Genomic DNA, 26,267 nt, shown 5'->3' on the forward strand with positions numbered 1-26,267 from the left:
GAGCTCATACCCATCTGGGTTTTATCATCTATAGCAGCTTTGCCTCACTCAAGACAGAGAACAATATTAATCTATTTAACATTGGTAGCAGAAGACTGACTATTGATGATTACAAGCATTGATAACCTTGAATAGTTCTATAGAAATACAGTGTTGATATACCAACACAGATAGCAGCTATCCGTAATGTGGTAAAGCAATTTAAAAGCAAGTAACTGCCAAATGCACTCTGCCCATATGCCTAGGTAATATATTTAACCATACTTTTATAAATGGATTTTTAAAGCAAATAGGTACAGGAAACTGTAACTACCAGGAAAGTAATGCATAAAGAAGCTGAGGTTTTGTATGTTCACATAGTTTACAGGAACATCAACTAAAAACAAATTAGCTAAGGTAAATAAATATGCAGCTGAGTGGAGAACACTGCAAGAAATGAACATCTTATTCAGGTATTTTCATTCAGCATGCAAAAAGAAACAAGATGTCCAGAAGACTGACTTGCATGCTAGTATTACTAAGGTCTAAAGTAACATATTGGAAGACTTTGATTTCATCAATTTGTCATGGAAAATGCGTTGAAAGACACAGAGAAAAACTGGTGACTTAGGAATTCTTACTATAAAGTTACTTCAGACCTCGTGCTTGTGTGACACGTAATGTAATCTCCTTGGATTTTAAGCAATAAAATGGAATATGTCTGAATGTGACATGAGATGCAGCAGAGGTTGCAATGCACACATATCAACATGTACTGAGCAGTAGTCCCTGCTCAAGAGCAATGACTGTCATTTTTCTGCAAGGTTAAGGAGGAGTCATCAGGGTTAAGGAACTTAAAGCAGGAAAAGGCTGTTAAGTGAACGTTGTAGCTCTGAGAAAATATGACAAGGTCAGAGAACTTATCTTTCCTATTGGTGCAACTGAATGATTCTTCCACTCTAAGTCAGACAATATGGAAGGCTGACCCTTGTTCTCCCTCACTTGCCACCCTGTTCCCTCTTTTCCTCTAGCTGGTACCCAGCTTCACAGGACAGACAGGAACAGACATGTTCTCCCTGAAGTTCGAGGCAGTTAAATTTCATGACTCTATTGCACAGGCTCCAATTTTGACAAGGTATGAGTTTTAGCTAAGGATATACCTTTGACAGAAGACTGAAGCTGAAACAAAGCAATGCCTGTTGAGTTTGCACATTTCATTTTCTTGAGAACCCTCTCCTAGACAAGCTGATTCTAACCATAAGAGGCAGTGTTTGGAAGCACTTGATATGGCCTGACCACACATAACAGGACTAGGGCTGGTACTGCTGCACTCCCAAACCCCCATAAGCACAACAGATGAGATGATGCAATTAACTACAGAAGACAAGGAACCATGAGGAGTCTGAGCATAAAGGAGAGTAATAGAAAATGGAGATTCAGTAGATCTTGGTGTCTGGGACATCTCACTAACTGCCTTGTCTTGGATCTTCCTATCACAGAATAAACACCTTCCTATTCTTGGCACATCTACATTATAGATGTCTATAGGTGACACTCAGGATGTCAGATTTCCATTTACAGGGCTTTTTTTGTATTAACTCAGCAGTAAGAAACAGGTCTCTCTAGAATGATCTGTTTACATTTCTGCCCAGCATTGTAAAAAGAAGGATATCAGTTGTGTCTAGGAGGCTTTCCAAGTGTCTTGAAATCAGCTGGAAACCTGGTCTAAGTGCTGTGTTGGGTCTGTGATAATCTTTCACGTCACTTCCAATTTGATTCTTTTTAGAACTGGCTGTCAGAATCTAAACTGCCACAAGTTAAAGGTAAAACCACTGGATTCCCTTGTGTCTCTAGGCAATACAGTTCTTGGTTTTGTTTTAAATAAACCTAAATAGCCTTTGAATGGCTGAGGAGCTGTATAACAGATTTCCCCAACAGCTTCTTTTAAGCTTTTCAACCCTCTGAACTGTACCGCCTGCTAGTCTGGGGATCACACTCATGTTCTCTAGTGTTTTGACCCACTATCTACGTTTCATTCCTATCAGCCATTTGAGCACACTGTAGATCCCTCAGCTACAGCTGTTGATCTGTATTTAGTAAATAACATCCTGTTAAACAATTAGAAAATACATTACTTGGTCACATACCAGAGGAACCACAGAAAGAGCATTTCAGGCCTGTCTGCATCATAAGAGGCTGGAATACCAACTCCATCAAAGCTGTTAATTTAAATTTTTCCTCTATATTATTCAAGATTTATAGCCTGGTTAAATGCATCTTTGAAACATATACGTGAACACCAATGGGCTGAAGGTGCTCTGCACTACTATACAGGCTTGAGTAATGACTAGTAACCTGAATAAAATACTGAAAAGCAATTTAGGCTATTAATACAATCTAAGCCATATATGCAGACATGCAGCTTATCTGGCTACACATTGACACTCCAGCAAACAGAAGTAACCTGTTACCACTTAAAGTAGAGATATGAGATACAAATAATCATACTGGTCACAGCCCTACCCAGACATCTGATAAGAAATAAGTTCCAAATGAAACCAAACCATACACTATATAAAGCAAAACTGTTCGCAGTTATAACTGTTCACAGATGTAAACTGCACCTTAGTAACACCTTTCATGTTTGAATACCTACAAATTTTGCTGATTTTTCTGTAAAAAAAAAAGTGCACCTAATGCCAGAAACTGTTTCCAGAATCACTTAATATCTGATAACCTATATCCCACCTGAAGCTACATTCATCGTCTTTCCACAGTTACAATGCCCCAACAAGTAAAATGGAAAGGGGCAATCATGTTTGGGATAATCTGCACAAGTTGCTAGGGTGGTACTGTCACTGTCTCCCAGTACTCTGTATTCTCTTTTAGCTTTTTAAACATTTTTCTTGTCCTTCAGATTGCCTGTTCTCTGTCTTTCCTGCTAATATTCTCACGGTAGAGTTTTTAACTCTTCACAAGCTGAAAGGAATTAAAGGAATTGCTCTGTATTCATAAATAACTGCTCTCTCCAGCAGCACCATTCACCGTATGTTGTGTTATTCAATTTGCAATATCCTACAAGCCCCAGTACAGTATGTTGTCTTTGCTAGCACTCAGCCAGTGTCATAGGCCACCTGCTAGCAGGGGAACAACTACAGTGTCTAACTCTGAATATGTCTAGGCTATCCAGACTATCCATTATTAGTATACCTGCAATAATGAATAATAGCAGAGAAACTTCACAGGAAAGTCTAGTAGAGGTGAGACTCTACAAGAGACACAGAGGTGTCTAAAATGGAGAGCAGGTATTCAGTCAGGGTGCAAAAGCATTTAGGGAATGAACAGGAATAAGAGAAATATCTTCATTGTATTTAAAGGATAACAGACTTTTCAATGTAGTAAAGTGATCTGATTTCTTATGGCAATTAACATCAGCTTCAATGAATATGCACTTCCAGTTTTGGAATTCTGAAATACAGTGGAAGAAATAAGCTCAAGTATTTCCTACAAAAGTTGCCTTCCAGGGAGTAACTGCTGACCGAAGACCTCACCATAAGGAATAATGTATAGGTTTTCTTTTACAGAAAAATGCAATGCTGTTTTGAAGTCTTGTGCATTCACCCTGGAGAATCTGCAGGCCACTTACTTTGTATTGTAAGAAAGATATCTCGTCATTAATGACTGATGACGGGTGGGTAATCCTGCAGCACAGTCCCTTTATCTGACAGGACTGCACACATGGATGACTTGCAACAAGATTACCCTAGCATGGTTGCTAGGCAGCGAATGTAGTGCCTAGAAAACATTTGATGCTGACAGCTACTGTATACTGTTTTGTAGGGAACAGCTTTACCAGTGCATTAATTCTGCTGCAATAAAGGATTTTCTAAACTAGAGCTATTCCAAATGAAAACGTCATAAAAATAAAATTTACACTGAACTTTTGACATATACAACTTAACCCGCATTTCTCAAAAGAAAGATTTATAAAAACAGAATTCTCTAAAAGCTGAGTCAACGAGACAGCTAGGTCACTAGAGAAAAGGCTGTTCTGCTCCTTGCCCACAGATTATAGGCTTGGATCACAGGCGCTCACAACTCCCTGAACCTTGGAGGGAGTTGGCACTGCTCAAATAAACATCTTAACTGATGAAACAAGGATGTAAAATTTTACTTGCAAAACAGTTGAGCACGAATGTACACTTCTTGTGCACTGCTCACCATGCAGGGTTAACATCTTGAATTTCTTTGTCTTCACACCTCCTCTCCCCTAAGAATTTGCGTATGTTGGTGACTACAGTCCTGCACCTCTCTCTCCCTAGATTCACAGCTTGAACTCTGGTATCCTTGCAGCTTTCTGGCCCTCTTCAGGAGCTGTGGTCCTCCACACAGTGACCGGTGCACCGTCTACCACAGCTCACTTCCATTCAATACCCTCTAAGGCCCTGCTACCCCTGTCTAAACTGGTCATAGAATACTACCAATAATTATAATGTAGCAAAAGTCACACAGTCTGACATTTAGGATTTAACATAGCATAATGCAGTTACTGCAGAGCAGAATCAGTTCAAATTATGTCCAGCTGCAGATTTTCAGAGGGAGAGTACACCTAATCCTAAAAAGGAGATAAAAATGTCTTTACTTGGGACTTGAAACAATGGAAGTAAAAGGAAGAAGGGAGAGTTACAGATAGATTAAGTTGCAGGAATGTGAAGAAGAAGGAAGGCCTTTGCACAAACAGTATCAGAACAGCTTATGGCTCAGCTTCTAGCAGAGTGAGTAATTGCCGGTATTCAGGAAATTAAACTGAAGATCTTAATTGCAAATAAACCACTCATAATCAGACTACTATATGTAATAGTCTTCCCTACTAATAGATAAAATAGCTACTTCATGTATTAAATATTGCCTATGCTAAATGTTCGGATTGTTCTGATGCACTATTCCTGTCCTGGGTTTCATAGATTGTGGGTTGTGTTCCAGGATCCCAGAGGATTAAACAATAATGTCCAGGCAAAATTTACCAGGAAACTTGCAAAAAAAAATCATGACCAGAGTTATCAAGGGATGAGATGGAACTGTCTGAATCAATCTGTCCATTAGAGTTTAGGTTTCCAGATCATTTCCACCTTCCCTGTTTACATCACTCAAAAACTATTTTGTCTCTAAATCACCTCTAGCTTCTCTACTAACATCAGGCAGTTGTAATCATTAAGTGCAGCAGCAAATGTTTTCATTACATTTCTATTCTTTGTAGGTATCAGCCGTATAGTGTTTTCTGTAATGGCTGACACTTGCAGTTTGAACTGTTTACTGTGATGTAGTGTCAGGCGTGCTCCTAAAATTCAAAGCAAAATAAGGCAAGTTGGCACAAATCTTGAGATAACAAGGGATTTCTTTTTCTCTTGGCTACAGTAGGGAGGGTTCAAACTAGGCTTCATCTGGAGAGATGTTCCACTGCAAGGCAATCTGTCACAATAAATGCAATACACTGGTGTAAACTATGATTTGCATTAGTGCACTTACACTGTTTCTGGAAGTGCTTGCTGTAAAAAGCAGAAGTATGGTGATAAAATCTAGTAAGACTGTCAAGGAGTTACTAAACACTTGACTACCCAGCCTCAAAACAGTATCACTCCAATCTGAATTTCTAGCTCTGTGGGAATGTAGCTCTAGTACACCGTGAAGCATATGGACAAAATAGCTTATTCTACTCTGTATGCTGAAAAGGTAAAAAATGTGTTTTAAACATGCAAATTAGCAATCTAAACAGATTTTCTTCGGGTTTCCCCAGCTAACACATTCAATGTGTGTCTTGAAGACAAGACAAGAAATATGGCCCAAGTAGGGGAAGCAGTAAACAAGGAGAGGGCTAAAAACCTGGTAGATGTTCAAAACCACCTTTTGTTTATTTGATCAAATGCACTTATAGGAGTAAACTTGAGAGAGAAAAGCTTCAGTTCCAGTATACAGGATGGGGTATTTACCTGTCTGTACTGCCAAAACTGGTCAAGGACTTATTATTGAGAAAAGTCATACATATACACTAGGACTTCTTTACAATTGGATTTTTTAATACCTGGAAGAAAGAAGATACTCAGTAAAATTTAGCGGTCCATAGTCTAGAGGCCTTGGACTCTTAGGGAGAAATGTCTCCTCAGGACTGCTCTCCGTGTGCTGCCCCCCTCTTCTCGATTCACTTATGAATGTGAATCTGCTGTTCCCTTTCTCCTTCCTCTTTTCACTCATAAAAAGAAAAGAAAACTTGAAGCCTTCTTTATACTGTGTAAGTGAAAAGGTGGGAAAATGTGCAGCTTGGGTTTGTTGTTTGTTGTTTGGGTTTTTTTTTAAATACAAGTAATTTCCTTTAGGTTTTTTTTTATAAGACTTTCTGGTATTACTTAGAAAATTTTCCTAGGGGAGTCTATGGTGGTCTGGAGAACTGGAAGAGGTGTAACATCAGAAATAAATCAATAAACAAAAATGAAGCAGGGAGAATGAAAATGGAAGAGTTTTACAGCCAAACCATTTTGGTTGTTAGTACTGTAATTATTTGATTTGAACAGATTAATAGTTTTTTAAACCTATACACCTGCTTCTCTTCTGGAAAGGGTGGGGATAGAAAGAACATAACAAAGAAATCTTTCAGAAAGATTCCCTGGGAAATCTCTACAGAGAAAAGGAGGAAGAGAAAGCCTGAAGTTCAGAAGTACTGTAAGCCTCTGCAAGCTTTAAAGAGAAAGGAATTAATAGACTAAAGTTAGGCCCAAATGATTAAGAAGCAAAAGCAGAAAAAAAAGTATTTTGATTTCTTGGGGAAGGGGTGGGCTGGGGGACATGTCACATTTACTGATTTTACAATCCTGATAAATCCACCATGATGTTAATATTATCTAGTCAAAGGAGGGTAATGTCCTTTCTCTTTACATATTTCCATATTACTCTATAGTAGCTCGTGTGGTCAGCTCTTCCAGGAAGTAGCTCAATCACCCCATTTATCAGGAAATGTTTCTTTATAAAAAATTAAAAAAAAAAAACAAGCCAGCCACACACTTAACAGTTAGCAATGTCATTTTTTAAGACAATTTTAAAATTTTGGTCCCTGCTCCTCTGGAGTACCTGCAGGCTCTGAAGGAGGCTCAGCTCTTGCTGATCTAATCATACCCATTTTTTCAGTCCTTCATATTCATACTAAGAAACTAATCAGGAGCTGATTGTAGACTGTTTGTCTTACAAAAAAGAGATTGCTTTGCCAAAGTAAAAGCATATTCTGGGCCACACTACTGATGACAGAAGGAAATAGGAGTGTGCTAGGTTCATCAAGAAGGGGAAAAGGCTGATGCATACAGGAACATAAAATATGTGGTCGTTTTGCATGGATGAGAGAAAGAACTAAAATAAAAACTTTTTGGCTCTGCTTCCAGTCTTGGAACAGGGAATAGCTTTGTTGCATATCTCTTTGTGGTAAAGTTAAATTGAAGGAAATGCTGAACAACTCTACCAAATGTGGTTTCCAAGTGTATATCAAGGAATCTATTTTTCAGCGTAACACAGTTACCTATAGTTCCAAGCAAACACTGTTCCTGCGAAGCGAAGTTTATTACACTGCCAGATCTTTCAACTAGGAAACTGTCACCTCTCATGTCTCCTACAGACAGTTCCTGCAGCCTAATTACAAAGCAACATTTGATTTTGCTAAAACCTGTTTGGTGTCATGTTTAAAATAACGTGGTTTAAAATAACGTGTTTTAAAATAACTGTTGGATTCAAAGTAATAACCTGGAAGGATGGGAAACTGTCTGTATGCACCCAGATACACTGAGTGAGCCTGAGATGGTGGCACTATCATCAGATGCCTTTTCTTAGTAGACTTCATAACTCTGGCATAAAGCTTTATAAATAACTGCTGCAGAAAGGAAATGCCTTGTACCTTGCTCATCAGCCTTCAAATACAAAACCAGCCTCCAAAGCATGGGACAAAGGTGTTTCAACACAGCAAACGACAAGAAATTTCTCTTTTTGCATATGAAGCAGTGAAAGTGAATAGGAGATAGCTGTGTTGCAGCAAAATAAAGATGAGACTTTTCTGTGTCAATATGACATATAGCATTGTTTTCACCCTTCTAATTATCATCTGTGTAATTACATATAAAAACTGCTCTTTCAAGACAGAAGGCAAGACATGCAAGCAGAAACACCTCTTGTCCCAAGTTAGGTTCTATGCCAAAAAGGGCTTCAGCCTTTGGAAGCCTGAAGCTAAGCTTATGCTCAAATGGGTTTTAAACAATCCTTTTTTCCTGGCCTGGATTCACAGTCTGTCATCATGAAGTACCATTTACAGCACTAATCAGAATAAGAGAATTCATCATTGCCAAACTTAAGCTGTCACATAAGAACTATCTTTTGAGGGTTTTCTTTTAAATACATAAGGTGGATATTCCTGAAGGTGGCATTAATGCTGAAGTGATTTGATTCTACTACTCAGATATACAGTAAGTCTACTCTCACACTAATCTTAAAAGTGCTTTTACACTGTGAGTCACAGCAAAATGAGAGTAAGGTGCAGCATGGACACAGGAATATATACATATAATTGCAAATTGATATTTAGAACTGCACAGGATAACCAGTATGTTACTTTGTAATGACTGCTGAATACTTTAAAATAAAACAACGTGCTCATTCCCCTATTTTTGGAGTATCATTTGCCTTCATTCTCTCATCACTGAAGAGCAAACACACCACATTTTCTGAATGTGATGGAAAATTAAAATAGTGGTATTAGTGGAACCTGTCTGATAATTTCATTATCCTTCTTTCTTCCCTAGAAAACTGGAAATTAGTTTCTTTCACTATGGACAAATACTCAGCCTTAGGCCTCAGAGTTTACCCACTTGATATCTAACACACTAAAGCTGCAATGACATCATGTCATCCAGTAGCTTTAGCTTTGCAGGCATGAAAAATATGCCCCAAGTTTAGTGGACATGATACAGCAAGCAAACTTAAGCGAACTTTCTAATATACTAAAGAGGTCAACCAATATGTTGCGTGTCAAACATCTGAAAGGTTAAAAACCAACCTCAAACTTTCAGCCAACAGTTGGAGCTGTGGAGGTCTCAGCTTCATCCATGACTGAGTACAAAAAACACCAGATGCTTTCTTAAGTACAAGGCTATGGGAGACTGGTAGGGTTCCACAGCAGAATGCAAGAAAAGCTTCTAGGGCATATACAGCACACCCTGGTAGAGGAAGCAAGTCTTGCTTTAGTGTTACCCTGAGGGTTTTATAAAACTTCTAAAAATTAAACTTTGACCTGGACAGACTCTTTATATACTTCATTCGTCTTCATGCACAGAGCCGGATTACTAATTTCTCATGCCCTTCTTTCAGTAGAAATAAGAAAAGATAAAACTTACCTGCCCAAGCTGCTGGAGAGATTCAGCTTGGTCCCCATTTCTCTGTGATATGTGCTCTTCAGTGGACCTGTAAGTAAAGGTGAAAGTTGTTACTTATACCATCTTGAATAGAGATAGTGGCATTTTGTCCTCTTTAACAATCCCTCTATAGACTTGCAAAACAGCTATTTCTAAGGAACAGTTAAAACACACATAAGAAAATGTTCTGTGGGGACCAGTCTGTTTCCCTGATACACTTTCTAGGGTGCAAAGATGATTATTGAACACATTTTGCAGCAAGGAGTGCTATAAAACAACAGAAAATTGAACAGGTATTATAGGTGTAATATGTATCTCTTGCATATTTGTTGTCTTTCCAAGTGGGAATGGAGGAAGCACATGTTTTATTTTACTAGTTACCATTTCAGAAGCAACATATGCCCCTAAATGAAGGAACAAATATTGACAGTAACCATTCAAAATTTAAAGTTAATGGATATACAAAGAATATACTTAGAGGACACAGGGTGTAACTGACAGAAGGAAACTCCAAAAAGAGGTACATTTAAAATAGCCACATCATCTATCTTGAAAGCTGTTGAAAGACAAGGAGAGTGTGATGTAAACTTGCAACAATGCAAACAAATTGTCTCTAACAAAATAAAATACAGGCAAATCTTAATCTGATCGTGAATTTCTCTGACAATGGTATAGTCCCTGAAGAGAAACCAAGGAATCTCTATAATTAGTAACGCTTAAGGTCAACATTGCTGGAAACTATGCTAGTGGTCAGAGTAGCTCCAGCAGAGATCCAAATGACTGTGACAATGATTACAACTGACCCCAGAATTCTTCTGCAGATAATTCCCAGTGAAGTCAATAAGCATATGTAATGGTTTAAAATGTTGAGTGCTGTGACATGAAAACATCAAAGCAAGAGGCTATGCTTTAAATGATGGCATAAAATTCAGAAAATTGTTAAAACTGTTTATATAAGTTATGAATATTGGGGAAAAAATCTTATTGATAAACTTATAATTCTTTTTTTCTAGGAAGAGAAAACTATCTCCTATACTAGCATGTTGTATGTTCACAGTCGTACACTACTTGTGCACAGCTAAGGAGCAATAGTAAATAAGTGAGAGGAAACTCAATTTTTCATCCCTAGCACAGCTGAGGACCATGTTACTTGATTGCTTTAACTGAGTCTGTCAGTATGCTTCACAAGCTCCTGGTAAAGTATGAAGTGGGTTCTTTCCGCTCCCCAACTCTGAGGATCAGAGATCACTAGGGTCTTGCTCCTGCTATAGGCCTTGAGCATTAACTGGGGACAGGTGAAGGTGGCAAAGTAAGAGAAGCTTTTAAGCAATGCTGAAGGATTAACAGTCCTGTACTTTGTCCACAGCAGACTGGAAATTTCCCATGCTCTAAGCCTGTGCAGATCAGGCAGCCCATTTGCAAAGATAAGAAACTGATGTGAATGAACCCACTTTGTTCTCCGTGCAATTTACTAAATATGAGTTACAAAATCACTGTGAAAAGTTTCTCAAAGGCAAAAAGTTTTCAAATTATGCCCAAAGAGATTGCTGGTCTTCTCTTAAGGCTGTGCTATTACTGGATGGCTTTTACCAGTCAGCTCTGTCATAATTGTGTTCACGCTTTTTGTACAGAAGGGCATGACCCTTATTCTCACTGAAGTGGATTAGGACACTCATATACAGTGGAGTCTATATCCATGGTTATGTAAGTAAATCAGGCATCTTCATAGAGATTCAAATATCTAAATGGGATTTAGACGTCTTATTAAAGTACTTGCCCAAAGGCTACCTCTGCATCTGCTTACTTGACAGAAAGATAAGTTACTGCCATGGCCAATATTGCTTTGCCAGACAATCCAGACCACTAGTTACTAACAGTGAAAATAACTCAGTCTCAGTGCTTGGTCTTCTACTTCCCTCCAAAAAGATTCTGAACATTTAAGGATGTGTTCAGTAGTACTTTATCATCTCTTCTATGGTGGCTGATGCATAAAGACAATAGAAACTGATGCTGTGCTACTCTCATTAGATCCAAAGCTTAAATAAAACATTCACTTTGCATTAAACAATGACTTTTCTAAAATGTTCTTAATTGGCTGTGGTATCTCAGGTATGCCACCATGCATTTTTGATTAAACAAAACTACAAGATGGTGTGCTTAGGGCAGTCTGTACTGTGAGACAGCTTCTCTGGTAATGCTGCAAACTGGCTAGATACAATTCAGGAGCAGTCCAGAGTTAACCTGTCAACTTAGGAAGGCTTCCTGAGACACCAAAACGTGTGAGTGGGGCTGTACAGCTCCCAGGGAAAAGATGGCTCATGTCTGGACATCAAGAGGATCAGGGGAGGTGAGGCATCCATCCGGGTACTGGGCCACATTTAGCTTTTAACTGAAAGAGAATGGAAAGGGACAATGCACTTAGGATTTTCACATGCTCATGGTGGACACTGCGTTAATGCAAGGAAAAATTACTTCTACTCCCTATAAAAGTGTGCGTGATTGTGCTGGTTTTGGCTGGGGTAGAGTTAATTCTCTTCATGGTAGTTAGTATGGGGCTATGTTTTGGATTTGTGCTGAAAACAGTGTTGATAACACAGGGATGTTTTAGCTATTGCTGAGCAGGGCTCACACAGAGCCAAGGCCTTTTCTGCTTCTCCCCCCTCCCCACCAGCGAGGAGGCTGGGGGGACACAAGGAGTTGGAGGGGACACAGCCGGGACAGCTGACCCCAACTGACCCAAGGGATATCCCAGCTGGGGGAATAAGAAGGAAGGGGGGGATGTTCGGGGTGATGGCGTTTGTCTTCCCAAGTAACCGTTAGGTGTGATGGAGCCCGGCTTTCCTGGAGATGGCTGAACACCTGCCTGCCCATGGGAAGTGGGGAATGAATTCCTTGTTCTGCTTTGCTTGCATGCGTGGCTTTTGCTTTACCTATTAAACCGTCTTTATCTCAACCCACGAGTTTTCTCACTTTTACTCTTCTCATTCTCTCCCCCATCCCACTGGGGTGGGATAGTGAGCGAGTGGCTGTGTGGGGCTTAGTTGCCCGCTGGGGTTAAACCATGACAATGATATAAACCAGCATCTATACTGTAAAACAGGTGTTTATGTAAGTCATGGTACCTTCTGAACTTGATCTTCTGTCAGAGTCTATTCCCTCAAAACTCCTTTTGCCAGAATTAGGACTTTACATGAACCTCAAACGAGTTGGGATCTGTTTTACCAGCAGCTACACCCTGTCAGAGGAGCTGCAGTACTCCGTCACCTTTTCGCTCTCTGGCATCAGCAAGGACCAACTTCAGCGGAAGGGTGACCAAACCCTGTATTGGGCAACTTCCTAACGCGTTTACATCGTTACTGCACAACCGTGGGGTGAATTACTAAATATAGTGGACGTTACCGGGAATGAGATCATACTAGACGTTGAGAGAGACGACCTTAGAGTCAGGGAGGCCTGTCACGCTGCCTGCACCGAGCCTGGGCCGGCGGGTGGCTGTCAGCGCTCACCAAGCACCGCGGCGGCTCTGAGGTGGCCTCGGCGGTAACGGCAGCGTTGCCGTATTGCTGCACGGAGAGTCGAGAAAGGGCCTCTTGCGGGGTGCAGGCGGTAGCCGAGGGGAGCGCCGGGGCCGGGACAGAGACGTCTGGCACCCTCAGTCCCTTCGCGGGGGGGGGGGGGGCTGCGCGGCTGCCCAGCGCGGGCGGCTTCTTCCCGCCCGGCCGCGGCTCCCTCACGCCCTCGCCTCGCCGCCGGGCAGGGCTGAGGCGGCCGAGGGCGGCGGCGGGAAGGGGCGCGCCCCCTCAGGGGAGCCCTTGACCTCAGCTGCGCCTTCCTCGGGTCCCCCGGCCCCGCTCCCCGACACCCGCCAAGCCCTCACGGGGCGAGGCGGGCCTGCCGCTCCGCCGCCGCGGCCAAGGGACGGGAGCGGAGCGGAGAAGAGCGGAGGGGAGGGGAGGGGAGGGGAGGGCCGAGCGGCCGCCGCCACCGCCCCACCCGTCAGCTGTTGCTGGCCGGGCCCTGCGCGCCGGGCGCCGATTGGCCGCCGCGCGGCGCCGCCCGGCCCCCGATATAAGGCGGCGCGGGCGGGGAAGGAGCTGTCGCGCCCGCGGTGGCGTCGGTGGGTGCGCCGCGGGACGGGGAGCGGCGGGGCCGCGACGGACGGTGAGCGCCTGGTGGGGGGTTGTGGCCGGATGGGTCCCGGCGCGGGGCGGGGGGGGGCGGGGGGCGGCTCGGCTGGGCGCCGGGCGGGAGGCCCGGGTGCTCGCCTGGGGGGCCCGGGCCGTGCCGTGAGCCGGGGCGGGGGCCGCGCCTCGGGGAGGGTCCCGCGCTGGGGCGGCGGCCGGAGCCCCGGGAGCAGCGGAGGGGCCGCTCCGCGCTTTCCCGCCGGGGCCGCCCCTTCCCGCGGCGGCGGAGCCGCTCTTTGTGTCTGCGGCGGCCCGGCGGGAGGGCTCGGCGCCCGGGCGGCGGCGGGCTCCGCGCCGGCCCCGCCTCGCTCCCGAGCGGTGCTGGGGCGCCGCGCGGGCCCCGGGGAGGGCGGCTCGGGGCTGCCCCGGCGGGGCACGGCCCGGCCCGGGAGGCGGCTCTGCCCCGTCCTCCCGAGCGGCCCGCCCGGGGGCTCGGCGCCCTTCTCCCGGCGCGGTTGCCGCCGCCGCCGTGCTGCGGGCACGAGGCGATGCCTCACGGCTTGTGGGCGGCAGCTCGGGGTGGGCGCCGGCCGCGCCCGCTGCCGGCGGGGGGGGCTCCTCTCGGCCGGCGCGGCCCGTCCCCGCTCGCTCGGCGCCGCCGAGCTTAGCGGCGGGAGGTCCGAACTGACCGCGACGTCGGCGGTCCTGGGAGCTCACGGTAACGCGAGTCGTTCAAAACGACTCTCGCTCCTTCCTCCGAGCGGCCGCCGCGTACCGTGCTGTCTCGCGCTCTTCCTCTTCCTGACGTGAATGCAGGTGCAGACATCTGTCAGTAGACGCTGCTTTGGGCAGAGCTAAAGAGCTCGGAACAGCTCGTAAGGCTCTTGCCTTGATTAGCAGGTAGGCGAAACGGTATCGGGTCCTCTTTCCCCGAGTGCCTGTGCCAGGAGCTCGTGGTTGGGCATGGTTATGTAACTCTGGAATGCCAAGAGCAGAAGGGACTCGGATGCCGAGCATCTAGAGACCAATGCGATCCCTCTCCACAGGGGAGGAGCGAGGAGGAAGGCTTGCCGGACAAGATCCAAAACCAGTGTGACCTTCACTTTTCTAATATAAGGTGATTTGGAAACTGAGTAGAGGATTCCTAGCCCGAGCTCTTGAGCTACCCTGGTACAGGTATGTGATAGACTTCTGGGGTACTTGCAGTCTGAGGATTTGAGCTGAGTATAAAATCTGCTTGAATATCAGAAATGTATGGGTGCTATCTAGCTGCTGTTAGATAGCACCCATATAGCTGTTGGATATCTAGCCATTAAAAAACCCCAGACCATATACATCTGGAGAACTATCTTGAATGTGTAAATAGAAAAAGTTTTTTTTATCAACAAACTTAATGTTGCCATCTCAGCAATTTTTCTAATATATCAAGAATTAAGCTATGCCACGGGATATACACAGCATGTTACTTCTGATACCGGAATGTCGGAAGTGACCTTGTTATCAGGACGGACCTCTCATTAGAGCTTCATGTAGATGTGACACTGAGAAATACAAATCTAGAGTGTGACGAATGCTTTGCCAGCCATGCGATTGCCTCTGAAGCAAACATGCTCTTAACACTAGAAACCTGATTCTAGTTCTGCATGAACTGGCTGACTTGCCTGATGGGCAGTTACAGTGTAAACCTATTCTACTTGCTGTTCTACTGAGAAGGTCTGCCTATTCTTGAATTTGTGTCACTGTGTCTGGGAAACTTCCTAGATTGCTGCTCCCTTCTCTTAATCTTACTGTCTTCTGTAAAATAATAACTTTTGTGTGATTTAGCTTGGTGTAAAGCTCTGAAAGTGATTCCTGATTAAGCGTAAGGTACTACTACACCTCATGCAGAAACTAACTGCTGTTCCGGTCAATGCTGTTCAGTATTGTTTTTCATTCTTGTGTTTCTAACAGTTGCTTGAATGCCAAGTTGTTGGAAGACTGTCCCTAACTAATTAGCCACAGAAAGGCCTTTTTTAGCTGCCTTCCCTGCTCTTCTGTTCCTTATCACAAATATAATAAGGGTTGGGAGGAGAAGATTTGCATTGAAGGCTTCTACTAAACACCTCCCTGCTTCTAAAATATCCTCTGGCCAAGCCCCAGTTTGTGCAAGATAATTTGGCTTTATCAGAAAGAAGTGCCAGTAACTGGAGTTAATTAAGAATAACAGTGATCCTACTTTTTTTGGAAGTGGTGAAGCCTGAGCACTCCTGTACTGTAAAGGCCCAATTCTCTATGGCTGGGTAGTGTGGGTGCTGTATGCACTTGTGTGCCAATGGTAGAATTACAGCTCTGATTTTCCCCAGAGGGTTTTCCCCTCATCTTCCATTGGCAATAAGGAAGGTCTTGTGAAGAGTATGCAGCATTCCTCAGAAGTAATATTACTGGCATATACAAGAAAAAGCTTTTTTCTCAGTTAGTAGCATGTAGTGCAAGCTGCTGTTACTTTGCCTTTTAAAGGTCTTAACATGGAGGCTTTTTAACTAAGCAGTCATTACTAAATCTTTTTATTTTTAAACTGAAGTCCTCTGGTAGTTTTATTCTCATTTCCTTTGCCCCGCCCCATTCAACTTACTTTAGGCGAAATAACTGTAATAGAAGGTATACCTCCTACCTTTACCCCCAAACCCAAAAAAACCAAAGCCTAAAGACTTAACACGTGCACCTTGAACATAACTGCTTGAGGACTTTGGTATATTTGGGTGAACTATAGTAGATCTGCTTTTAAGCCTCTTCATACAGCATACAGCTTTGGCATCTATAATAGCAGTATTTCTTTTCAGAAACATGCCTGCAGGCATTAACGATAGTGAGCTTAGCAGCAGAATACCTATAATCATTAAAAACTTGGTTTAGAAACTAATGCCAGCCTTGCATTGAATTTGTCCTCTAGCAGCCTCCTGCAATTTAAACTGCCTTTTTGTTTGTCCTTTACTTACAGCTTCTGAATTGGATAAAAGAAAAAAAAAAACAAAACCAAAACAAACCAAAAACAATTTAAAAAATGAAGTTCTGTGTAGAAGCTGGTATTGGGCAAAAAAGAAAAGAAGCTGTTATTTATGGGAAACTAGTTTATAGCTGATGTTTTCACTGCTTGATTGCTGTAAGAACTGAGGCTATTTGCAGTTCCCACCTGTAAATCTGACTAATCTTGCTAATGAGTAAATATGCTTAGATGCTTGCTTTGATAGCAAGCGTGGTGGGAAGGGACATAGCACTAGAAGCGCCACCAAGTATATATGGATGGTGTTAGCAATCCCTTTGAAGATCAGGAATTTACAGCTTTTGATATCTTGCAGTAAAAGTGATAAAGTAAGTCAGTGCTGCTCCTGGTATGCTCATGGGCTTTTTTTAGCTCAGGCATGCTTTAAGGGAAAAGTGAGTCTCAAAGCTAGTTGTAATCTCATTTAGATCAATTTAAGGGGATCTACAGAATGCAGTATTTCTCCCATCAAGAAGTGGACTTTGAAGACAGCTAAATCTTGATTTCAATCAGTTGCTGGTGGAAAGAGTAGTGAGGTTGGAGTTCTGTGTCTAGAAAACAATGCAGAAACCAAAGGCCTCTCTGGTAGTTCTTACTAATATAGTTACAACATGCAAATATACTGTGCAAAGGACAGAATTAAGGCTGCAGGAGAGCTTTAGCTCTAGGTATACAGTGACCTAAAGCCAGAAATATAGCAGCATGAGTTAGCAACAACACTGTAGCTTTTGGTGCCAGAACACTGCAGGTGTTTGAAACAAAACTATCCAAAGCTAATAAAGTAACAGTGCTACCATCCCAGTTACTATCATGCACCATTAACTAGCTGGTTGTGCCACTGTAAATTTGTACAGATGCTTAATACCTGACTTTATATAAGGTGCTGGCTCCAGACTCCTTGAGTGAGAAGAGGATATGCCTGCAGAAGGAATGACTTCTACACTTTACATTTATCTCATTGAGAAGTGGAGTTGAAGTGCTTTGAGAAAGTGACCTTGAATTCTGTCTAGTTGTCCTTTCCCTAGAAGGGGAATGTCTGTGGAATAATCTTTCTGAAGATATGTAGGCTTGTTTTCTCCTACAACTCTTAGCATTAACTATGGCATGGCACAAAGATGCGAGGAGCTTTCGAAATAGAAGCTAGAAAGGGCTTCTTGATGCAAACTGATTATCTTGACAGTATTAATGTGAGATAGCACTTGTTTCTGTGCCTAGAGAAAGGGAATTTACTGGGCAGTGCATCCAGAGGTAGTAGTGCTCTTTTCTGTCCCAGAGATCAAACTGATGCAGATCCTTTGAATTTTTAATCAAATAAAAAAGCATTCAGAATTTTAAAGGTAAAAAACCTATGGATTTGGCCAAGAAAGATCTTTAAGAAGAATCTGTAGGTTGTTGTGTTGCACTCTGATTTACCCTTATTAAACAACTTCCAGTTCAAATTTGTCTTGTGCATCCTGGAGGTCCTAGTTCTCTATCTCTAACACTTTCTACCTTGCCATATCAAAGCCAAATCACTTGAGACACAGGAGAGCCTAACTCAGCTGGAACTTTCTAGTGTAAACAGAGTGAGCATTCATGTAAAACATCCTGCCTCAAGGACAGGTCCTACAACTTTCTGATCTGTTTATATCTACTACTGTTAACATTTCAGTTGTCCTAAGAGCTGTTCTAGTTAGTTGGTGATAATAAATACAAGTGACCCCTTAGACTGGAAGGATGAGTCTGATAATATTCTTCATTGTGTGTAAACTTAAGAGCAAGACTTCAAGAAAAGATGATCTCCCAGCTGTTAAATCTGTCCTTTTGTAAAAGATTAATGTGAATTTATTCTAGAAGGAGCTGTCATGACTAAGCTGAGTTGATGTGCTAGAGCAGAGGAAAAAGAAACAAAGCTATTGTACCCAAAGTAATCAGCGTGTTCTTCCTGGCCAGTTCTGCACCTTGAAACTCTCTACTTATGCTCCTGACTGGCATCTGCTGTAGAACTTCATATATTTGAGAAGCATCAGCTGTGTGGGAGTTGCCAGTGACTGAAGTCACCCACTCATGGAGTGCATGTGGGCCCGCAAGGTTCTTCCCAGTGTCTGCTGAGAAATAAGACTGATGGAGACTTGGGTCTGATCTTTGTATAGTTTAACATCAGGATTTTTCCAAAAGGTGGATGTAGGGGTTAAATTGCTTCACAACTTCAAGCAAGCAGTAGCAGTGTTATTAAGCAGTAATTGTGGTGTTAAACAGAAGTGGCCAAGAACAGTAAATAAGAAAGTACTATATAGCTCTTCCCACAAGGACAGCAATAAATGCCTACCTCTAACTCCTCTGAACTGCTCCTGTGCATGCTTTGTTCCAAGAAAGCACCTTCCCAAACAGTGGACTTCCTGGTCCAGCTGTACTCCTCAGGATCCCAGAAGAAATGGGAATGGCAAGAGCCCAGTGTGTAACCTGATGAGAGAAAGCCTGGTCTCAAGACAGAGGTCTGCATCCTTAAAGAGCCCCATTTCTCCCTCAAACAGGAACTTGCAGACCTGCCTGTGTTTTCCAGATCAAACTGAAACCATTGCATTGTTTAATTCTCATGTAAGGTTATATGGAGCACCAAACTGCTGTAGAGAAAACAGTGCTAGTTGGTTGTCACTGCTGCTAGCAGTTGTGCAAGCTGCAGAAGAGGGCTTAATGTGGACATGCAGTGCCTGCATGAGAGGCAAGGTAAACCATCTTTTATGCTGATGCTGTACTGTTGTGGCTAGATCAAAGTGCTGCAGTTCAGACATGCCCTGAGGAAAATGAACTACATGAAAGTCACTCTTAATCACCCTCAGCTGATCACCCTGTGTTGAATAAGCATTGCAGAACCAAGATGATGATGACAAAAATTGTACACATCTCTGCTGAGGGTGTGTGGTGTGATTTGTTTTCCTTACTGGGACAAAACTTGGGTCTGTGGGACTTAGTTGGTACACTACAAGCTATTGGTTGCTGTAGTTTACAGGGCTGGAAATGTAGCCAGTGTGCAAGTTAGTTATGTGACACTGGACCCTAGTGACGCTCATGTTGAACTTCTCTTTAGTGGATGTGTCCTTGCTGAAATGGCTATGTGGCAGTGTGTGTGTGTCTGCCATTCCATGAGATGTTAGGGAATAAACTTAGTCTCTAACTTGAGTCCTGTTGGTGAAGATACTGCACTGTAACTGCCTTGACTCATGTTGAAATGCTGATGAGAATTCAAGTGCAGTGGATAACACAATAAGCTAATGCTTCTGGCTCAAGGTCATTTAAGACTGACTTCTCCTGAGGGGTTTGTATGAAGATGCTGCTGTTGCAGCTGAGAGACTGCAACAAGGATGGTGAGGAAGAGCCTTTCCTGGAATGGTATGTGGCCCTTGATAGACCTGCCCTTACAGCAGCCAGAATATATTCCTGTTAATACATTGCCAGTCAGTGGCTACATGGCAGCTGAAATGCACACATTGTTCTGCACTTGCAGGTGACCTTAGAACCACTACAGACTCTATCTGTTGTACCTGAAATTGTAGTATTGAGCCCTAATCTGATTCCTAGAGCAGTACAGAGCTCCTGGGTAGGACTGGTTCTGGTCTCTACTAAAGTCTTCCATGAGTTTCTGTCTTGTTAAAGAGCTAGGGCAGTAGGAAGGGAAGACTTTGTCTTATGTCCCAGTTGAAGTGGAGGAATGTAAAGCTACCAGCTTTGTTAACAATAACTTTGAAATTTAAGGCAAGGCTCACATGACCCCTTAAATAGTGTTGTGAATTTGGAAGTACAAGTAGCAAAAGACAGTCTATATTTTTCATCCTGCCAAAACTCTGCAGCAGACTAAGGAAGTCTTGCAGCTCCTCCTCTTGCCCATTTTCCTGCCTGCTGTCTCTGTTCCAATTTCAGCTGCAGTCCTAACATGCTACCTTGCTCTTGTGGTATGAAAGCCAGTAAGAGGAGCAGCATGTTAAAATAATGATCTTCCCTTTGTGTTTTATTAGTCTTCAATAAATCTAGCTCTACCTGCTTCTTATGAAAAATGCATATAAAGCAACAGCTGTTTTATCAGCTCAATGGACAACCAATTAATTACCATAGTCAACCTTTCTAAACAGACCAGTGTTATGGACAGGCTTATAGTAATGCATTAGTGTAGCAATTAACCTTTGCAATTAGCTTACCAATCCTGGAACTGTTAGTATGTAGGAAGGATGTTTGTAAATTAAAATTTTTAAAAAGGCCAGACTTCCAACTCTCAAATATACTTTCTGTAGGATTCCTTTAGGAAAACTAAAGGTAGCTGAATTGCTACCTTGTGTATTTGAGAGCTCACCCATGATTTAGCATTTGCATTAAATAGTCTTAAATTTCTCTATACTAAACTATGTAACTTCCATATAGTCTATTATGTGTTTGTGTCTTGACTCATCTTCTGTCTATTAAAATTGTTAACTTAGCAGGCTGACCATGTGCTATCTTGACAAGCATGTCAAGAGTTGAAGTAAGTTTAGCTTTCATTTGCTTTAGTGTGATGTAGAAACCTGCATCTTCAAAGGCAGTTTGAAGAAATAGCTTAAAATGAGGAAGAACTGTAGGAGTGCGAGAAGCTCAAAGCACTGAATGCAAGAGGGTCATGTGCCATTGTGAAGGATACCAACCATGAATACAATGTTGCTGAATATGGTAGAACTGCACAACTTCATTAAGTGTCTATTTTTTGCACTGCAGGAGTTTGAAGATGCAGCAAGCCTGATAGTGAGGACAGAAGAATCTCCTTAAAGAAGTGGGACAATCTGAAATATTGACCATGTCTATTATGGATCATAGCCCCACCACTGGAGTGGTGACTGTTATTGTTATTTTGATTGCTATTGCGGCTCTTGGTGCCTTGATACTGGGCTGCTGGTGTTACCTGCGTCTGCAAAGGATCAGCCAGTCTGAAGATGAGGAAAGCATTGTGGGTGAAGGAGAAACCAAAGAGCCCTTTCTTCTGGTGCAGTACTCTGCTAAAGGACCTTGTGTAGAGAGGAAAGCTAAGCTAACTCCAAATGGCACAGAAGTACATAGCTAACTTGGAGCAACACATGTATATGGACTCTGCTTATAATGTGTGTAACCAGCAGAAGAATCCCTATACTGTGAAGAACCTGGTCACATGCATACTACTCATCAGAAAACACTCTGATGAGGATTAAATAAGCTTTTTTTGCAACTGCATGCACTGAGAAGTTGCACTTTGCATCAGCTGTGTATCCTAATTCCTCTATGACAGGAGCTGACTCACCTGGCATAATGTCCATTGCCGGCAATAGACACAGGGATATATTGGTGTGAAGAGACTACTAGTGTTTTTTGTTACTTGAATGTTTAGCTGAGCCTATTTTGATGGAGCTACTACTGTAATGTGAACTACTTTACAACTGTGAACTGTAAATAGGCTGCCAGAAGCTTTTTGCTTTGAGTTCCACAGCATATGGGAATAATATGATGCAATTGTACATACCACACAAGGGGACTCCTGAACCACAACTGTAGATGGGATTCCAGACCTTCAGAACCAGATCTGCAGTTAAAACTTGCTTTGCTACTAACTTGAGTGCGCAGCCCTAAATTCAAAACTCCTACTCTTAACAGTTTATTGGACTGATACAGAATGCTTTCTTTGCAAAGAATGTATAAGCCTTCAGTAACATGTTGAGGGAGGAAACACAGCAGCTACAAGAAAGGAATCGATTTCCTTTAGTTGCAGCTAGGTAGGTTAAGCTTTTGGCTGCTACAACTGAGTTCTCTAACTATGTAGCTACTGCAAGGAAACTGCCATTTTGATGGATTCCAACCTGGGAACTAATGATGGATACTGAACCCTCAGGGGTGGTCCAGAAGGTTTCCAGGAGTTTGAAATGGCAGCAGAGCAGGCTCTTCTCTTCTGTAGGTCTGCATGCTGAAACTGCAGAAGTGGTTACTTACTAAAACTGGCATAAGTGCAACTAATATGAATTTTTCCTAGAACCCCTGTTTGTGTACTTAGCAGTTAGGGTATATGTTAACAGCCTGTTGTAAAAAGGCATTTTAGTCTACAGTCAACTACAGAATTCAGTTAATGTATCTTGTAGATAACTCTCTTGATTTAACTGTACTACTACAAGATAAGTTTCAGTCTTTCCTACAAAAACAAATGTTGATATGGGGAAGGCAGATTGCTAGTCAGTTCGTAAAAGTTTTTAGCTAGCAATGGCAAAGTCCTTCCAAAAAGGACATCCCTTCTGTTTCCTGCTCTGTGCTATAGTTCAGCTATAGTAACTGTAAAAAGATGTGTTAAACAGGGAGTGCTGGACCTCAAAGGTTTGGGGGGAGGAGAGGGGGCAGAAAGGGGAGGAGAAGGAACAACACTGAGCCACCACTGGCAGCTTACATATTCTAAAACTCTTAGGGTAGGCATACATGCTTTGAGGCCACTGACCTATTTTCTATTACTTTATACATAGCTTCCTTTGCCTACTGAAATTTTTAAACACCTAATTGCCTAGGAGGGAAAAAAAAGCTACTGTAAGTCTTTTCCCTGAGATAAGTTACAAATAATGAAGTCCAAGTTCTTCAGCTCTATAGGAAGCATTAGACTTGCTTCTTGTACCTGTATATATGGAATAACTAAGTAATATAGGTCTAGCAAGTGTGCTTGAGAATTTTAACTATATGCAAGACAATAATGGCCTAGGCAAAAAGTCTTGTCTGTTTCTTCTACAGTAAATGTTGACTTGCATTTTAGTTCAACATTTGCCTTTTTTTTTTTAACCTGAAGGCTGTAATTTGAAGCAAAACTAATGCTCTCAGTAGGGAAAAGCTCCTGCTGTTGCCTCTTGAGTACAATATGGGGTACAGATGATAGAGGGCTATACTTACACTGGTACATGCTTTTTTTTAAGATACTAGTCTCATGAGAATGCATGTATACCCAGACCCATACACTTAAAACTGCTGCATTCTAGACCTTTTGCAAATCAAGGAGAAAAGGATTAGTTCAGTAAGACTTTCTTTAGTTTCTAGTAGAGAACAGTTCACACATGGCTCTTGCAGGTTTCAAGACAGTCAGACAACTGGTATACAAAAGTGATACAAAGTGGTGAAGTTCTAGAACAGAATAGTTGTAGCAAGATGACTTTGTCCATTCAAGTTTACTGATTACACAGATGAAGCATCTCCATTTTAATTCAGCAGAGAATGCAGTGTAAAGGGCAAACTTCAGAAATTATGGAAAAGTATAAATCAAAGGTCTAATTTCTCTTCCAGCAGCTGCAAGAGAAAGCCAGTAAAAAAAAACCTGGTCCTTAGTCAGAGGTGCTGCACAGTTGCCCCTAAAAATCAGCATCTTTAAGTTCAGTGGATAGGTGTTTGCAAGTTAGTGCAATAGTAAAGTGCAGAAAGTGTTTTCCATTCTCCTCTTCTCTTTAGATGTGGGTATGTACTAAGTTGTTCAAGTATACAAAAATATTCCATTTGATTTTTCTTTTTTTAGATCATGTGGGGGAAGAAGTCTTTATTTACAATGAATTTCAATAAAATTTGCATAAATACCTACCCAATACTGCATCATTTGACTTTGTGTAAGCAATCATTCTGTCCTGTTTCCCCTATTGTGCTCTGTCTCTATGGTATCAATATTATCAATCCTTTTTTCCTCTAATGTGGCCGTAGCTGTTGAAACTGATACATCATTATCTTCAGAAAGTGTTTGCTCTGACTGAAGGGCTTCTTTACTTTCATCTTTGCTCTGTAGCTTTCCTTCCCTTGATGCCACCAAGATTCTCAGTAAAGTATTCTCTTTAAGGAGGTTTTCTGATGCATCAGCTAATTCTTGAAGCTTTTCAGCCATTTCTAATAATTCTTGATTCTTCTGGTCATATGTGGCCTGTAACTGCTCACTGTGGAGCTGCAGAGTCTTGTGCTGCTTTTCCAGTGTGTGTTTTTGCTGCTGTAGTCTATGTTCCTCTCTCCTAGCTTCAGAAAGCTGTGCTTCAAGCTGGTCGTGGGCCTGATGAAGTGCACTGATTTCTGACCTTAACTTCTGAATTTCCCTCTCTAAGTGGGAGATGTGTCCTTGCTGTAGAACTGTCTCTTTATGTAGGCATTCTTTGGTACAGGGCTCTGACGAAGAAAGACTTGAGTGATGTAAAATAAATTTAAGGAGATTAGGAAGATTAACTGAAAAGTCTTCTGGGAACTTCACACTTTGTTCCTTCCTAGAAAGACAGAACAAGTTAAAACATTCAGAGAGGTAAGCAATGATAACTTTATCTAAGCATCTGCTGTTCAACTCCAATGTGCTATCTTGGTTTTTTTATTAAAAATGGTTAATATAGCAGCTAAGAGAAACCTGAACTCATGTAATAAAGCACACAGGATTTTCTCTTGATGAACCCTTTTACCTGTATTCCAGTCTAGGTGCTGTAAGCATCTCTGCACTGGATGGTATTTGTCCAAGAGCAAAATTTTCTGTCAAATTTCAGGAAACAAATTTTACTCTTAAATAAAGTATCCCAGTTATGGGTTATGAGCTTGAAGTACATATGGTAGCATTACTGTTGGGCAGGTGTGATCAGAGCATGCTGATACTAACATCTGTTAATAAACTGAAGGAGAACATTTAAGTGTTCCTAATTCTACATACATTGTTAGAAGTTAAGTCCAGATGTATAAAGCTGTCTGGTGGTAAATGACTATTTGGAGCCTATATGTGTTATCCTGGAAGAAGCAGCTTAATGTGTTCCAGCATCAGAAGGGTATTGCAAGGAGCACAAAAGTACAGTTTGCTTTTAAACAGTAAGCAGTCACTTTCAACAGAAGCAAGGCCCTTTTGTTGTCAAAAAACTGAATCTTTTTACTTTTTCCTCTTCTTTGTCTTTATGCCACTGAGGTGATCAAGGAAGCAAACCAAACAACATTTTGGGTTTTTTTTTCTGAAGCTCATTATAAGGCTGTGAATACTAAGCCCAGCATATGAAGAGGTGGGCCCACTGCTGTTTGTCTGCAACAGCGTAAACTGTTACTCTTAACCTGACAAAGAGTCTAAGCTGCTTGAAGTACCAAATTTCTTCAAGACTACTAACCACCAAAAGATACCCACAACCACCAGCTGTGTCAAATGTTAAAGTTATTGCCTTTTCTGGACCATGTGCATACTTCTATCATAAAACATAGGAGGCTAAACCATCCCCTGAGGACTAGACAGAAACTAACTCTTAGCCTTCTTTCTGAACCATTTACATCTTCAATCTTTCACTCAGCATATTCCAGTATAACATGAACATGAGTTTGCTGCCTCCTGACTATTGCAGTAGAGCTACTTATACTTCAGTATGTTTAACTGGGAAGCTAGCTAATAGTTTATAATTTTGTATTGTCTTTAGCCTTTGCCAGTCAGAAGCATATTCTCCCTTTCATTAGGGAACCATCAAAGCAGAGAAGAAAAGCTTAGTTTACTTCCCCTTTATTGCCAAATTCATAACCAGATTAATGGTATGTAGCATACGTTCAGACATGGGTTAATTACACAAGTCAGAAAAAGGACAGGATAAACCCAAATAAAAGTTATTCCAAAGCAAGAAAGCCAGATTCAAGTATAATGCCTAATGCCTCAAAATTTACCACTGCTGCTCCTGTACAACACACACCATGGACAGACAACTCCTGTGTCCCCACGTGTGACATTATGTTTCTGAA

At 42.1% G+C, this 26,267-nt stretch overlaps 2 protein-coding genes across 6 annotated transcripts in view; one reads left to right on the forward strand and one right to left on the reverse strand.

The window, feature by feature from the left end:
• Positions 1 to 13,451: 13,451 nt before the first annotated feature.
• Positions 13,452 to 24,130, forward strand: SNN (stannin). Of its 3 annotated transcripts, none has more exons than XM_069809957.1 (3): positions 13,452 to 13,577; positions 14,587 to 14,716; positions 21,279 to 24,130. In XM_069809957.1, exon 3 carries the CDS (start codon positions 21,358 to 21,360, stop codon positions 21,619 to 21,621), a length of 264 nt encoding a protein of 87 aa, XP_069666058.1. In that variant the 5' UTR covers positions 13,452 to 13,577; positions 14,587 to 14,716; positions 21,279 to 21,357; the 3' UTR covers positions 21,622 to 24,130. The 3 variants fall into 3 exon arrangements, with proteins under 3 accessions (XP_069666058.1, XP_069666060.1, XP_069666059.1); XM_069809958.1 differs by lacking the exon at positions 13,452 to 13,577 and adding an exon at positions 14,220 to 14,440; XM_069809959.1 differs by lacking the exon at positions 14,587 to 14,716.
• Positions 23,564 to 26,267, reverse strand: part of TXNDC11 (thioredoxin domain containing 11) — a 33,941-nt gene continuing 31,237 nt past the window's right edge. For all 3 annotated transcript variants that reach the window (XM_069809952.1, XM_069809953.1, XM_069809954.1), the window contains one exon: positions 23,564 to 24,787. In XM_069809952.1, the coding sequence (XP_069666053.1) occupies positions 24,160 to 24,787 (628 nt within the window). In that variant the 3' untranslated portion in view covers positions 23,564 to 24,159. The remainder of the gene's footprint in view (positions 24,788 to 26,267) is intronic.

Source organism: Haliaeetus albicilla, chromosome 22, assembly GCF_947461875.1.
Source record: "Haliaeetus albicilla chromosome 22, bHalAlb1.1, whole genome shotgun sequence".
NCBI classification, from domain to species: domain Eukaryota; kingdom Metazoa; phylum Chordata; class Aves; order Accipitriformes; family Accipitridae; genus Haliaeetus; species Haliaeetus albicilla.

Coding starts and splice junctions, on each gene's coding strand:
- SNN (XM_069809957.1), top strand. CDS start 21,358: ATGTCTATTATGGATCATAGCCCCACCACTGGAGTGGTGACTGTTATT.